Raw genomic sequence first — 16,407 nt, 5'->3', positions numbered from 1 at the left:
GCAATCACAATGGAGAAATTCTATTCGATATATATTTAGATTTGGGGAGATGATGGTAGTTGTTATTCTATGCTATAGCTATGTTAGAGGGTGGGAGAGATAGAGCTTCTGTCATTTAGTAGCAAAGTCGATATCTGCAAAAGATAGCCCATTTTTTTGTCCATTTCCAGGTCTTACCATCACTATTACCCAATTTTGATATTCTTCATTTTCTTGCTCTGGAGTAACAGTTTAATAGCTTTTTTATAGGCACCTGTAATAATTTTCGTTGAAGATTTTGATCTCTTTGCTGGTGTTCGGGGCCAGTTTATTCACACAAAAAAGCAAGATCATGAGGCCTTCATTAATCAGCTTCTTGTTGAACTTGATGGGTAAAATTATCTCCTTGCCTTTTGTTAATTAGATTGCTGATTTCATATCGACAAAATTAAACCTTCCAGTTTCTTAAGAAAGTTTTTTTGCATTCACAATTATCTCAAATTTTTCATGGTGAAGATTTTTATTACCCTAAAATTCAATTACCTTGGCGCACCTGGTAAAATATTTCTTGGTGCACTGTTTGATTGAATTTCAACATTGCTGGGTTCTTTAGATTTCTTCCAGTAAACTGCTAAATATTTGGCTTTTCATGTGGTGTGCACTTTGGCAGTTTTGAAAACCAGGATGGCGTTGTTTTGATGGCCACTACTCGAAATCTTAATCAAATAGATGAGGCATTGCGAAGGCCAGGAAGAATGGACAGGGTATTGCATCTGCAAAGACCGACTCAAATGGAAAGGGAAAAAATATTATTGCTTGCAGCAAAAGGAACTATGGATCCTGATTTAATGAATTTTGTTGATTGGAAAAAGGTACTTGTTGCATGGAATCTTTAAGAAATGCTTTTTTTTTTTTAATTGCTCTCTGGCAACATGCTTTGACATTGAAGCTAGCCATGTCTTTTTGTTTGATGTTGTATTTGCACAAAGGAAGGCACCAAGAAAGAACGAATAATGCAGGAATAACAGATTGTTTTCCATTTTATTTGTTAGCATGTTCAGGCTGCATTATTAGTTGTGCAGTCCATTGAGGTCCTTATCCTTTTTGTTTGATTTTTCATTTTTACTAATAAGCAATGATGCTTTAATTCTGCTCTTTATTTTCTTGTCAGATTTGGTAATTTTGTAGTGGGCTAAGTTTATTAACTTCTACATATTTATTTTTACTCAGTTGCATTCATAGTATCTATCACATCAAGCATACATTAGAACTATTTCTCTGTACCACATTGTCTATAATACCTGTTTGCATGTGAAATAGAATTCTCAACTGGCTAATAAAAGATAGATCAATCTATTGCCCACCAAATGATACGAGTTTCATGCCTCTTTTTGACATCTTCTAGTTAAGCATGAGACGTAATACAGACGGACAATCTTGTCAAATATATATCTCACTCATAGGATCGAGTAAGTAGAAAATTAGTTTTCCTAATTCATTACAAAACTTATTCTTCACTTCATAATCCTTTGATAGATCTATTAAAAACATAAATAATTTAAGCCATCAAACTAGACTACAGAATTTTTAAAAAAATTTATATATAATTAACAAGCACCAAAAATCTTTAATTTATATCAGGACATCTTTCTTCTATGATAAATCTAATAATGTGCACTAAAAATCTTAAGTACTGGATGAAGTTGAGTTACTTGACCATGGACCAAGTTGCTTCTTTCTATTTACTAAATTAATAATTATAATAATATCTAACGAGCTAAAGACTAAGTGAGATAATTATTTCTAATATGCGGTTCAAACTATAAAAAAAGTGCATAATATGCCATTTTGATAACTTGAACTAATCTGCGCATAAATATTAGTAGATAAAGCTAGCTCAATATAATTAACATAAAATTAGGATATGCTTTAATAATATAAGACTCTGTCATAAGCACCAAGCATGAGAGTTTGCAAGAACTAAAATTAATTGCAAAATTTTAAATTATATAATGCATTAAACTATATAGATACTGGTATCAAATTATATTATTTTCTTTAATTTTCTTTGTCATTCTTATTGATTATTGTCCTAGACCTGTAATATAATGTTTGCATGGGCTTTGACATATTTATATCGTTTGGTTCTCATCTAACCTATAGTAACCATGGATAAGGTTTGGACTTAATCAAACATTGCGGTAAAGTTTGACTACTCAAACTAATTATCGAGTTAGACCCCTTTTGTACCAATTGAGAGTTGAGAATGAATTTATAAGAACTTTTGACTCTCCCTTAGCAAATTAATATAATATGTCAACCTATTCCACATGACATGTTCTTGCAAAGACTTCCTCTTTAGCTTTACTATCAAAGGTATTTAAAATTATTTAGCATTGATATACATTTGTTATCAATCCACATATATTAGCATGCATCAATAATATAGCGAGACATGTAAAAGTCCACATCTGGGCACTTAATTATGCGTCATATCTTATTAAACAATCTTGAAACTTGAATTTTGTAGAACTACCATGAAATTATCGTGAGCAAGTGATCAATCAAAAAATATGGCAGAATTACTAAAATCATGCTAACATACTTATTATGAAGAATTATATACTCACGTATACGGATTTTCTTATGGAATTATTGGAATTACTAAACATCAGGCTTGAGAATAATTTGTTCGCTTTATTAGAGATTGAGCATCTCACTATAAATACTGGATCCTAGAACTGATATCTTCGCACTCATCAATCAATTCCTAGGTTAACAATATATTTCTATATCAAGTAAACCTCAAATGCTAATTTTACCTAAAAGGTGAAGTACTCAAGCTTATCAACTCAAAATCGAATTTATTCATGGAAGAAAATGCTAAAATTTGGATTTTTAGTTAATGAAGCAGCTTCCTCTTCTTCTTTTTCTTTTTCTTCTCCTCCTATATTTCAGCAGCTGTTTTGGGTTTTGCTGGAGTTATGGGATGGGAAAAGAGAGAAATGAAATGGCTGCTTGATATACTTGATATATATATATATATATAATATACTATAGTATTAGAAAAACTTATCACAGCCGTTTTATGTTTGAGAAAGTGAAGAGCTGTACAGGGGAAATGACTACTTGCTACAATACATTAATCCAATGTACAGTAACATCAATGGAAACTTTTGAAAAAAAAAAAAGAAATATTAGCATACATAAATATTAATATATACATCTATATATGAAATGATGAGAAGAAACTGCAGAGTTTTATAAAAATTCTTTTGATCATTTTTGAATGTGTGAAAATTGATATAAATTTTAAAAGAAAATTTGATATTAATTTCTTCATTTTTTTGGGGCATGACAATAAGCATCTTTGTATTTCTGGTGCCTGACCAATCTTCTGCAATGTGGCAAGTAATAAGCAATACGGTAACATTTAAGCCTATATAATGGTGTTCTAGGTCTCTGTCCTTTATGCAAGAAAAAAGGTAGAAAGATAATATTGTTTGCTTTGTTATTGAAGAAAGGGAGAGTGAAATAAACTTGCGTTTTGCATTTTTAATTCTAAAACACGCAAGGCTGTTAATTTTTTTTTTAGGTTGCTGAAAAAACAGCGCTGCTCAGGCCCATTGAATTGAAACTTGTTCCTGTTGCATTGGAGGGTAGTGCATTTCGAAATAAAGTTCTTGACACAGATGAGTTGATGGGCTACTGCAGCTGGTTTGCGGTATGCATAATTTATCTTCATTTGATGCGTTATGTTTGGTTCCCAGCTAATGATCTGGTTTTTCTTCCGCTATTTGCAGTATTGTCTATTTCTGTTGAAGGCATGCGAGTGCTTTTTCTTATTGTCAGTAATGTTTTATGCACAAACCATTCATATTGCCAAGTTCTCAGAAGTTTGACGTGCGGTTAATTGCAATTTTCAGTAGTTTAGATTTCATCTTTTTGCTGAACTACTTTGTGCAGATGGGAGCATCTTTCTATATCGGGCATGAAATACCTTCTTGCTGCTTTTTAAATCTTATGTGCCATGAGTAATTTAGTTACTAAGCCTCAGCAGCTATCGAATTGTTACATAACTAGTATTTGGTTTTGCATTCCTGCATTTTTTTCTTAGAATTTCTTTAATTTAACAAAAAAATTTGTTAGTATTTCACTTAAATCAACCTGTCTACTATGTTATTATTAGTTGGTTTTGCTATTACTTGCAGTAGAAAAATTTCCTTGATTTGATTTGCTGGACTACTCATTGCTTTAACTGGCAACTTTCCAATGTTTTTTCTGAATAGAAAGATATACCTATTGGCTCAGAAACTCGGTTCAAAGGAGGTTGGGGTCCCAAACTTTAATATAAAGGAATTATATTTATCTCTAATGATTTCCGGCATTTTCTTAACTTTTAGTTGATCAGAATTCAAGTTACATAAAGGACCAACTTTAAGCTCATATCTTTCTGCTTTAGTCATGGATGTTCTTACTAGACATTTACAAGAGGATGTACCTTGGTGTATGCTTTTTGTGGATAATATTCTCTTGTTGATAAAACTGGAGAGAGATGAGGAAAACTTGAATTATAAAGGTCAATCATAAAGTCTAAAGGGTTTTCATTTGAGTAGATTCAAAAATGAATACTTGAGAATAATTTTAGTTGTAATTGATCTTGTGTTGGGATTGTGACATTAGGTGATCAAGTCATTAAAAAGAGTGCACATTTTAAATATCTTTGGTCTATTGCTCAAAAATTATGGTGAAATAGATGGGGATATTATTAGTAGAATTCAAGTTGATGGTTGAAGTGGAGAAATGCTTCAGACTAGTGACACCTGAAATGTTTTATGGCACAGAATGCTGGCAATTGAAAGAGATGCATAAAATTAAGTTAAATATTGCAGAGATGAGGATGCCTAGGTGGATAAGTGGCTTTTCACTTAGAGACATAATGCAAAATGAGAATATACGTGAAAAGGGTGGAGTTGCTATGGTGACATGTAACATTAGAGAGTTATTTTAGATGGTTTGGTCATATAAAACATCAGTCTTCCGATGACTTTTTTAGGAGAGTAGATATATTAGATCTATCCTATGTTACAAATGACAGAGGTAGGCCTAAAAAGACTTGGTTAAAAATTATTAAAGATGACCTTTTTCTTAGGGGTGTCAATATTTGACACGACACGAAAACTCGACCTGGACCCGACCCGAAAATCCGGGTTTTACCCGACCCGATTTCAAAACGGGTCGGGTTCCGTTTACCTAACCGGGTCGGGTTAGGGTCGACCCGTTTGAACCCGGGTCAATTCCGGGTCCGACTTGAACCCGACCCGTGACCCGAAATTGACACCCCTACTTTTTCTTAATAGATTTATTAGAAAAATAATTCATGTTGTTGTAGTTGCTCGGAATAGTTCTCTTTATTCTCACTTAAGAGAATATACTTCTGTTGGCACAAAAGCTTTTCTTGCATTTTTAGTGGCATTATGCAACCAAAAAACTATCTCCTTCATTTACTCATTTATTTTTCCGCTCTTTTGCTTTTTGTTTTCTAAGAAAACCTCACCAGCTTTATCCCATTAGTTTATTCTACCATATCTGTATTCGATCCTATACGAAGGGTTATATTTTTCTCCTCTAGTAGTTTATTTTTATGGGTAATTTTAGTGCTTGTGATAATATTTTTTGCAGACATTTAGTAATGTTATTCCCTCATGGTTAAGAGGAACCAAACTTTTCAAGAGCATAAGCATACGTCTGGCAGATCATCTTGGATTGACTTTGACAAGGGAAGACATGCAATCGGTGGTTGATTTGATGGAGCCTTATGGTCAGATAAGCAATGGAATAGAACTTTTGACTCCTCCTACTGATGTAAGTTGTAACATTTGTTTGAATCTCAGAATCCTTATGTGCTTGATTTAAATGTGATTTTATCCATTCAGTTGTACTGAGGATAACAGTATTCCTTATTTAGTTTGCTTATTGTATTATGGTTATTGCTATGCTTAAAAAAAAAAAAAAAAAAAAAATGGTTCGTGCTATGCTTATTTTAAATTTTTTTTACATATCCTTTTTAAAATCTCTGAATGTATTTTCAGGTATGAATTCATAAAGTAACCTATTTGATTGCTGGAATTGTAGATTTTCACTCCGGAGATTTGCATGAAAAATTTCAAACATCTATTTGCTATTTAAACCATCTTGATTCTTGCAATTGTATGTGTTTTGGATCATTTTGTCAAATTGTTAACGTTATTCTTATTCGTTCATGTCTTTGTTGCTCAGATCAGATTCTTATCTGCTAAACTAGCATATTTGTGTAGATATTTTTTTGTTCCTTGTCTCCACAAGTGAGGATTCATGCTATGTATTTTATCGTGTGTTTGGTCTGCACCTACGTCTGCGGTATTTCTTTTTGTGGATAAAAGCAAATTATTCCTCTTGCTTGTGTATAAGAAATTTCATTGGGAAAATGAAAAGATTAAGGTCAATTAGTTTCTAGACGCATGCAACTAAAGTAAGATGAAATAAGATAATGATACTAATGCTGTAAATTAAATCAATCCAATCTTATGATTTTTGATTATTTTTCTCCAAATAGATTTTAACAAAAATTTGATTGGAAAATAATGCGCTTTGATGTATTTTGGTGGCACTTAGATCAGTGTGGAATGTGACTAGGTGGACGGGTGGAGGGGTTTGTAGAAAATACTAGAAAACTTTCAGTAATAATTGAATGCTTAAACTTGATGTATGTATAAATGCTAATTTTACTGTTCAGCATTCTAGTAGAGTTGCACTTGAAAAAGTACAAAAAATTAGAAATAACGAAGGGTTTAGAGGCTATATATGTTGTTAGTGTTTAAGATACATGATTATTCAAATGCAGTTTTAATTGAATACATTGTATTTTTCTTTTTTAAGGTTGTTTGGTTTGTTGGTAAATAAACTCACATGATATGTTTTTTTTTTTTTGTTTCATTGGTTGCAAAATAAACTCACAAAATTCATCGGGAGAATAATAGGGATGGTATTTGGGGACAGTACGGATGGTGGACAAACCTTGTACTCATGGGTATCATCAAATAAGAATAAGGCCTGGGGATGAATGAAAAACTGCTTTTAAAACTAAAGAAGGTTTGTATAAATGGCTTGTGATGCCTTTTGAGCTTTCAAATGCTCCGAGTACTTTTTTGAGAACTATGAATCATGTTTTGAAACATTTTATTGGAAAGTTTGTTGTGGTTTATTTCGACGACATTTTGATTTATAGCATTCATCCTTCTGAACACTTAAATCATGTGAAGCAAGTGTTGCAAATTCTAAGAGAACAAAAGCTTTTCATTAATCTTAAAAAGTGTTCCTTCATGACATCGAGCTTGACATTTTTGAGTTTTATTGTTTATGCTGATGGAATAAAAGTGGATCCGATAAAAATAGAAGGAATTCAAAATTGGCCCATTCCTAAAAACATAAGTGAGGTGAGAGGATTTCATGGCTTGGCTTCTTTCTATAGAAGATTTATAAAGAACTTCAGTTCTCTGTTTGCTCCTATTATTGATTGCTTGAAAAAGTGGTATTTAGGTGGACACCTCAAGCTGAAAAAACTTTTGAAATCGTTAAGGCAAAAATAAGTCAAGCTCCCATTCAATGTTTAAAATTGTGTAATCGAGTATTGAGGCGTTTTTCGTTCGTGAGGCGAGACGTAAGCCTCAAGGTGTTTTGAGGCGTAAGCCTCAAAATTAAAAAATTGCGTAAACATAAAATGATAAATTTTGTATATACTAATGATTAAATAATATATAAAACATAAAAATGCACAAGATATGAAGTGAAATCAAAATATCCCAATAATAAGACAACATGAAATATAGTTCAACTCAAACTCCATCTTTCTCAAATCACAGTATTCTTTTTCATTAACATATAATTCCAAAAATAAATAGCAATGGCATATCATATAAGAACTCATAAGTCATCAACATTGTCATCACCATGTTTAAAAATGCACAATTAAGTATTGAGGCTTTTTTTATTTGTAAGGTGAGGTGTAAGACTCAAGGCATTTTGAGGCGTGAGCCTCATAATAAAAAAATTGTATTAAGTGCAAATAAATGTTAAAAGTAAATTTTTATATAATACTCAAATAATATGTTAAAAAATGGCGACGGGTTAGAGGTTAAGGAAGTTGAGAGGAAGTTACAGCGACTAGGGGTACACAAAGTGTGATTTGTTCGCTGCTTTACTTCAGGATTTATGTAAGTTTTGATATATATCGGGTGAGGCGTAAGTCCCACGCCATTGAGGCGAGGCGTGCCTTAAGGCGGGCCTCAACCAAGTTGGGGCGCAAGCCTCATAAAAAAAACTTAGAGGCGTAAGCCTCAAGGCGCTTTTCACTCGAATTGCGCAAAGGCAGGCCTCAAGATGAGCCTCATATTGCGCAATTTTAAACCATGCTCCCATTCTTAGCTTGCCAAAATTTGAAAATATTTTTGAAGTTGATTGCGATGCTTCTCATGTTGGTATTGATATTGTACTTAGTCAAAAGGGAAAACTTGTTACTTTAGTGAAAAACTGAATGAAACTAGATCCAAATATTCTACTTATGATTTGGAGTTTTATGCTATTGTTCAAGCTTTGAAATTCTGGAGATGTTATTTGATTTAAAGGGAGTTTGTTTTAAATACTGATCATGAAGCACTTCGTTTTTTGGGCTCTCAAAAAATTTTGAATAAAAGGCATGCCAAGTGGGTTTCATTTTTGCAAGAGTATACTTTTTATATTAAACATAAAACTGGTGTTTTAAAAAAAGTTGCTGAAGTTTTAAACAGGAGATCTCATTTGTTGGTAATTGTTTATTCAACTATCACTTCTTTTGATTTTTTGAAAGATACTTGTGCAAGTGATTCTAATTTTAAAGGTATTTGAGATTCTTGTCTTGCTTCTAGAACTGATCCTTCTGCTCAGTTTGTTATACATCAAGTTTTTTTGTTTAAGGGGTCTAGACTTTGCATAACTAAAAACTCTTTAAGAGAACAACTTGTGAAAGAATTTCATAGTGGGGGTTTGGATGGACATTTTGGGCAAGGAAAAACTATTGCTTTGGTTGAAGCAAAATATTTTTGGCCTCATATGAGAAAGCAAATTGCTAAGCTGGTTAAACAATGTAAAATATATCAGGCTTTCAAGGGAACTTCACAAAATTCTGGTTTGTATACTCCTCTGTCTATTCGAAACAAACCTTGGGAGGATATTTCTATGGATTTCATTTTGGGTTTGCCTGTTACTATTCGAAAATTTGACTCTGTTTTTGTGGTGGTGGATCGCTTTAGCAAAATGACACATTTTATTCCTTGCAAGAAAACTTCTGATGCTTCTTATATTGCTGATCTGTTTTTTAAAGAAATTGTTCATCTTCACGATGTTCCTCGTACTTTTACTTCTGATCGAGACACTAGATTTTTGAGTCATTTTTGGAGAACTCTTTGGGCAAAACTTGGGACTACTCTTCAATTTAGTAGTGCATATCATCCTCAAACTGATGGACAAACTGAAGTTGTCAATAGAAGCTTAGGAAATTTATTAAGGTGTCTTGCTGGAGAAAAACCATCCCAATGGGATTTAGTCTTGCCTCAAGCTGAGTTTGCTTACAATAATTTTGTTAATCGTTTCACTAGTAAAACTCCTTTTGACATTATTTATGGACAACATATTCCTCACATTTTAGATAGAAACTGCTTGTCTTTACCAAACAAAACTAGTGCTGAAGCTTTTGAAACTTTTGACCACATAAAGACCGTCCAACAGCAAGTCCTTGAAAAACTCCAAAAGGCTAATGCTAAGTACAAATCTACTGCTGATAAACATCAAAAAGAGGTTATTTTCAATGAGGGTGACTTGGTTATGGCTTACTTTCGTCGCCAACGATTTCTTGTTGGTACTTTTAGAAAGTTAAGCAGAAAGAAATTTGGACCTTTTCGTGTGCTTCGAAAATTAGGCACAAATTCCTATCTGTTGGATCTACCTATTTCTGTTGGCACTTCTCCTGTATGTTTCTGACCTTTCTTTATATGAAGGAAATTTTGACGATTATGTAGAAATTGAAATTTTGCCACTCTCCACTTCTATGGCAAAATCTTAAGAACAGGTTGAAGATATTATTGATGTCATAATTTCTAAAATAAGGCATGGTGAGCATAAGAGGTTCTTAGCAAAATGGAAGAATCGACCTCTAATCGACTGCACTTGGATGGATGCTAATGAGCTAAAACGGCATCATCCTGATCTTTTTTAGAAAGTTTCTGAAGCTTTCTCATCCGGAGATGAGACTCTCCCACCAGGGGGAATGGATGCATTCATAATTTCTGTATTTTCATTTTTAAATATTGAACATTAGTATTTTATTTAGTTTTATATTTTTTTAGCTATCCAATGATGGAAGACATCCAATGATCATGGTAGGTTGTGCTTGGGCTTTGGTAGACCTTTGGTTTGCTAGTTTGATTGGTCCTTTGGGCTGATGTTGATTCTCGCGTTGGCTTATGGTTCTCGGTTTGAGCTGAAGATGGTGATGGGAGGTGGTGGTTTATTGGAGTTGAGCTTTATTTTCTAAGTTGCTAGCTCATTAATGTTGAGCTGAAGTTTAGTTCAATTATTGGGAGATTTATTGAACTTCCTAGCTCATTATTCCAAAAAGGTATGCTTTAATTCATGGATTCAATTTGGAGTGGACTTTCCTCTTCTCCTCCCCTTTGTCTTCTCATTTTCCTTTGCTGGGTGATTTCCCGTGCCTTTGCCCCTTTGGTTCCCGTGGCTGGTTGCTTGGTTCCGCGGCTATCTGCATCAGCATTCCATTTACTTCTTTTATGCTATACCCATCTTGAATCCTCTCATTCCCTATCTGAGTAGAACCTATATGTCCAGTTAAGTTACCTCAAATAAATATTCATTCTTTCTAAGTCATACATTGTATTAGTCTGTCAATCTTCCATCAAAAACAATTTCATATATTTCTTTATCTAATTTTAGGAATATAAATGCTATTTACATTTGAAATGTCCTCACCAATAGTTATATAGCAATTAGCCTATCATTAACAACAATTAATTTTACCACTCCCCACTATATATCCTAAACCAATTCCTATAGTAAATTTTTTGATGCAATCAATTAGATCGCAAAATTACATAAAAACTATGTCTTTCTTCCAAAATACCAAAAAATGGCAAAATACCACACCTAAACAAAACACAATACAACTTTCATATTATAAAGATGACGCATACAAACTTATAACATAAAAACACCTAAAATTGCTTTTACATCGCCTGAGAAGAAAGATACAAATGGGGTGGTCACTTGCGGAGAGAATAAAGAGATAAAAAGCCCAAGATGAAATCGAAGAGAGGATGAGAGAAATGGAATAAGCTCGCAAGCTTTTTCAAGAAGAAACCCACAGGTTTTTGGCTTAAAAAATTATCACATATCATCTATTTTTTTATCAACAAAAACAACTCATATATATAGATGAAAAGAGACAGCCAAACAGCCCATTTTTCCTCCAGTCGAACCAACCCAAAAAGGGGAAACAGAAGACTAGCAGGCGGTCTGGAACAGCAGCCGAAGGGACCACATGGGGGAGAGGAAAAGGCAGCCACGGGACAGGAGCCAGGGAAGAAGCCAAAAGGCCAACAAAAGGGGAGGGGGAAGAATCAGGACACCTTAATAATGAGCTGAAAAAGACATTCCACTAAACATTAATGAGCTGAATTAGTAGAGGATATAGTAGCTCACCAAAGGGGACAGCCCAAACCGAGACAACAAAACCCAAACATCAACCCAAAGTCAATTGCCTCCCTTTTCCAACATCAAATTCTTCCCCGGTTGAAAGTGCTCATCTCCTGATGAAGCTTGAGTACGTTCCTGACGAGGTAAAGGTGTCGCATCTAGTTCTTGAATCACGGCCGCATATTTTTTTAAGATCATTTTACTTTCTTGCTTGAATTTGGCTCGGAGATTTTGCTTTTTCTTTTCGCATTTTGTCTGTACATAATTGCAAATTCATTTTGAAGCGGATCGGTTGAACTTCCTTGCGACGAAATCCATTTGTTCATAGGGATATCTTCTTCAAGAACATTTGGTTGATTTTTATCAATTTCAGAGTTGACTTCCACACTATTTGGATGCTCCGTTTGTTGATGAGGGTCCATAATTTTTTTTTATTTTTTTATAAACACTTAAAAAAGACACGAACAACCTAGGAATATACTAACCTAGGCTCTGATACCAAATTGATGCAATCAGAAGATCGCAAAATTACATAAAAACTAGGTCTTTCTTCCAAAATACCACAAAATGGCAAAATACCACACTTGAACAAAACATAATACAACTTTCATATTATAAAGATGACGCATATAAAATTATAATATAAAAACACCTAAAATTGCTTTTACATCGCTTGAGAAGATACAAATGGGGTTGTCACTTGCGGAGAGAAGAAAGAGATAAGAAACCCAAGACGAAATCGAAGAGAGGAGGAGAGAAATGGAACAAGCTCGCAAGCTTTTCCAAGAAGAAACATGTAGGTTTTTTCCTCAAAAAATTATCACATATCATCTCTTTTTTATCAACAAAACAAGTCATATATATAAATGAAAAGAGGCATCCAAACAACCTATTTTTCCTCCAGCCGAACCAACCCAAAAAGGGGGAAACAGAAGGCTAGCATGTGGCTTGGAACAGCAACCGAAGGGACCACATGAGGGAGAGGAAAAGGCAGCCACGGGGAGAGGAAAGGGCAGCCACAGGATAGGAGCTAGGGGAGAAACCAAAAGGCTAACATATGGGGGGGGGGGAGAATCAGGACACCTCAATAATGAGCTGAAGAAGGCATTCCACTAAACATTAATGAGCCGAATTAGTAGAGGATATAACATTTCACCAAAGGGGGCCCCCCGCCCCCCGCCTACATCATTTTTTCACTTTCCTCATTAACATTGGATTTTTTTTATTGAGTTTCTTAAAAAAAAAAAAAACATTTATTCCTTTCTAAACTCGTTGCATCAATCTCTTTTGATCTTATCCAAAGCTCTTAAATTCCCTGTAAAAATTCTAATCTTTGTTTTAGATCTACTCGATCCTCAATTAATTTTTTAATTTGGTTATGTATTGGTGTGTCATTTTGGAGTAACATCCTAGACAATCTGTGCCTTTTTTACACAATTATTGTGTTAAGCTTAAATTCATACTTTTTCATCTGGGCTTTTGACTGACAATGTTTGCTTTTTGAATTATGATGAATCATTATTTTTATATAGGTTATATATTAGACAAATACTGCTTCCTTGTCAAAGACAACTGCCATGCAACAAATATCCAAAGAAAATTAAACATCCTTGAAGATAATTTTGCAACAATTGTTTACCTATAATATGAGAGAAGACAGGCTAAAAAGTTAAATTTTGATGATATTGCACCGAAAATTAAAATTTTAGGAATAAAATAAGAAAAAAACATGTTATCCCTTTATTTTAGCTATATTTCCTTTGCAATATTAAACTCACGATGATGATGAAATTTAAATTGATCTGCGTTTGCAAATTTGGAAAATCAAAGTATCCGCATCCCTATCCAGCTTAATAGTATATATATATATATATATATACACGTTGGAAGTTCAACTTCATGTATGTTCACATGTATCTCATCACCAGTCTTGAGTACCAATTTATTTACTACGATTATGGGTTTCTTATAAGTCTCATATACATTGCACATTTGTATTGTTTTGGTTTAGTTTTTCTTTGCGTTCTATTGCTAACAATTGTAATTTAAAGTTGTGGTGATCATGTAATTTCCACTCTATATATTTAAGCTGTAAAAATTGTCGTGGATTGCTCATGAATTTGGCTCTACATTTGGTTACTTCGTTTTAAACTCACTGTTATAATAAAAGATCTGCTTATGTTTTACTGCAGGAAAAATCAATTTGTGGTAATCTGACTGTTTAGTTTACTACTGGATACATCAAACAATACAGCTTACTACGCTATTTTGCTTTATATGGCTTTTCACTCATGATGACTTCAACTTTTTGCTAGTGGACAAGGCAAGAGAAATTTCCACATGCTGTCTGGGCAGCTGGTCGGGGTCTTATTGCTCTTCTTCTACCAAACTTTGATGTGGTTGATAATATATGGCTTGAGCCAGCTGCTTGGGAGGTATGATATGATTTGCTTCTAATAAATAGAATTTATTGCTTATTTTGTTGATTTGCATATTATGCTTCAATGGGTAAATTGGCAAGATATCTCATTCATCTTACCAACTTATTTGTCTGTCTTTTAATTGTATGCAATAAATCATTTTTTCTTTTAGTCGAACAATGGCATATTTTTTTTGAAAGATGAATATTTCTTATTCTGATTGAGTGGTTTAAATTGCCAATAAGTTTTCGAGTTGTCTAGTTCTTTTGATCTCAAATTCGTTAGTAAGTTTTTGTTTTTCTGATGTCTTTTTCTATATTGTTATCGTTTGTGATAGTTATATCATCAATATATATATTTATATATATAAATATAATATGAATTGAGATTCTATCATCAATGGAATGTTTAATGAAGAATCTTTGATCTTATTGGTTTTTCCTCTATCGAACTTCATTTGTGACTTTTGTGAATCCGTCAAATCATCTTCTTATTGTTTAAGGTCATATGAAGGTTTTTTTTTTTAATTTGCATGCTTTGTTCTTTGTGAAAGAACTATCAAATCCAAGTAGTGGATCCATGTAGAATTCTTCAGCATCTTTTTGTAGAAAAATATTATTTACATCGTACTATTGCATGAACCATCCAAACTTTGCTGGAAGAGAAATTAAGATGCATATTGTATTAATTTTTTGCAAAATGAGCAGAAGTTTATTGATAGTGAATTTCATAGGATTGAGTATATTTGGTTACCAACCATGTTTTTACTTTTTCAAGTTTACTTTTGCAATATATTTAACAAAAAAAATTATTTGCATTTTATCATTTCTTTTCTTTTGGTAGTTAAGTGGTCTACAAGTTTAATATTTTTTTATTTTTTGGAGAATTCATTTTTTTCTCTCATTGCATCTTTCTAATTCTTGTTTTATTGTGCCTCAAATTGAGTGTGTGGAATTGTAATGGAACTAGAGTTAATATTTGTAAGGAAGGCTTTATGTGTAGGAGAAAAAATTTGAGTTACGTATTGGGAGATGTGATATAGAGGAGAATATGTAATAATAGGTTAATCATTGTTATTTGGTAATAGTTCTAAGCTATGAGATTGTTAGAAATATTTTGGGTGTGTTTATTCCTTTTGTATAGATTCGAAGGGTACAATGTTTGGTTTTTTTGAATTTTTTTGTAAGAATGCCAAGATGAAAGATAGATACTTCATCAAACTTACCACCTAGTTGAGAGTTCTCTCTCTAAATGAGTTTGATTGAAAATAATTTGCTTGAATCAACGCCAAATCGTGTCGAATTTGGTTTGACGAGGCTTAGTTGGGTTCGATTTTGATCAATTTTGAGGTTGATTCAATCAATTTGACTTTTATTTGATAAAATTTAGCTTAATTTGATAAAATTAAGGCTCGATTTGGGTCAATTTATATTCTACAGTGCTCTATTGGGGTCAGGTCAATGCGAAAAACACATCAACACTCTCCTCATCCTATCTCTTTTCCTTCAAATTCGATCAAGGGAATCCCGATCAAATCTTGATTAGGGTTAGCTATTGGAACCGTCAGTAGAGTTTTGGATCGCATCTCCATGAGCTTTCTTGTCTGCTCTAGAATTTCCTTTCCCTTTGGTTTAGGCCTAGGATTCACAATGAAGCTTTTGACTGCTTCTCGATCATCTAGTTTATCATGTCCACCAATTTCTCAAAGCAATTTTCAAAGCGGTTATCAATGGGCGAGAGCCTTTCTTTTCACAGCTGAGAACCTTCCCTGCATGGATGAAAACCTCTTCTCCACGTCGGATTTGATTTTCTCTATCCTACTTTCCAACGCCTCCACCTTCTTTGTTGCCATAGGTCCCAAAAAAGTGTTCTTATACCAATTTGATACACCTTGGAAGTAAAAACAACAAATACGAGAAGATTAGCGTAGTAACACAAAGATGGGGCTAATTTTCTTTTTTTCTATTTCAAGAATAAAGCAAGATACAATTGATCTACTATTCGAGAGGTAGATCAGCTCTCCCACAAACCCTAGACTCTGCTAGAATTCACAACAAACACTAGGAAAATAAACTCAGCAATATCATTCCTAAACCATAGACTTACATAGCCCTAGAACACCATACACAATTAATACCAATATCATTCCTAAACCATAGACTTAAATAGCCCTAGAACACCATACACAATTAAAACCACCTTCCAAATTAGCATAAATATAATTTAG

General features: G+C 33.3%; 1 protein-coding gene across 6 annotated transcripts in view; it reads left to right on the top strand.

Moving 5' to 3' along the window:
* Nucleotides 1-16,407, top strand: part of LOC110101998 (probable inactive ATP-dependent zinc metalloprotease FTSHI 5, chloroplastic) — a 107,557-nt gene that overhangs the window by 34,605 nt on the left and 56,545 nt on the right. For 5 of the 6 annotated variants that reach the window (XM_028692385.1, XM_028692386.1, XM_020830120.2 and 2 more), the window contains exons 9-13: nucleotides 250-371; nucleotides 650-851; nucleotides 3,575-3,703; nucleotides 5,662-5,844; nucleotides 14,076-14,195. In XM_028692385.1, coding sequence (XP_028548218.1) covers nucleotides 250-371; nucleotides 650-851; nucleotides 3,575-3,703; nucleotides 5,662-5,844; nucleotides 14,076-14,195 — 756 coding nt within the window. Of the gene's footprint in view, nucleotides 1-249; nucleotides 372-649; nucleotides 852-3,574; nucleotides 3,704-5,661; nucleotides 5,845-13,952; nucleotides 13,969-14,075; nucleotides 14,196-16,407 lie in introns of all 6 variants that reach the window. The other variant, XM_028692387.1, reaches the window with a different exon arrangement.

The sequence above is a fragment of the Dendrobium catenatum genome, unplaced genomic scaffold, assembly GCF_001605985.2.
Source record: "Dendrobium catenatum unplaced genomic scaffold, ASM160598v2 original_scaffold_186504, whole genome shotgun sequence".
NCBI classification, from domain to species: Eukaryota; Viridiplantae; Streptophyta; class Magnoliopsida; order Asparagales; family Orchidaceae; genus Dendrobium; species Dendrobium catenatum.
Note: the sequence above shows the minus strand (reverse complement) of the source record. Positions and strands in the feature narration are given on the sequence as shown.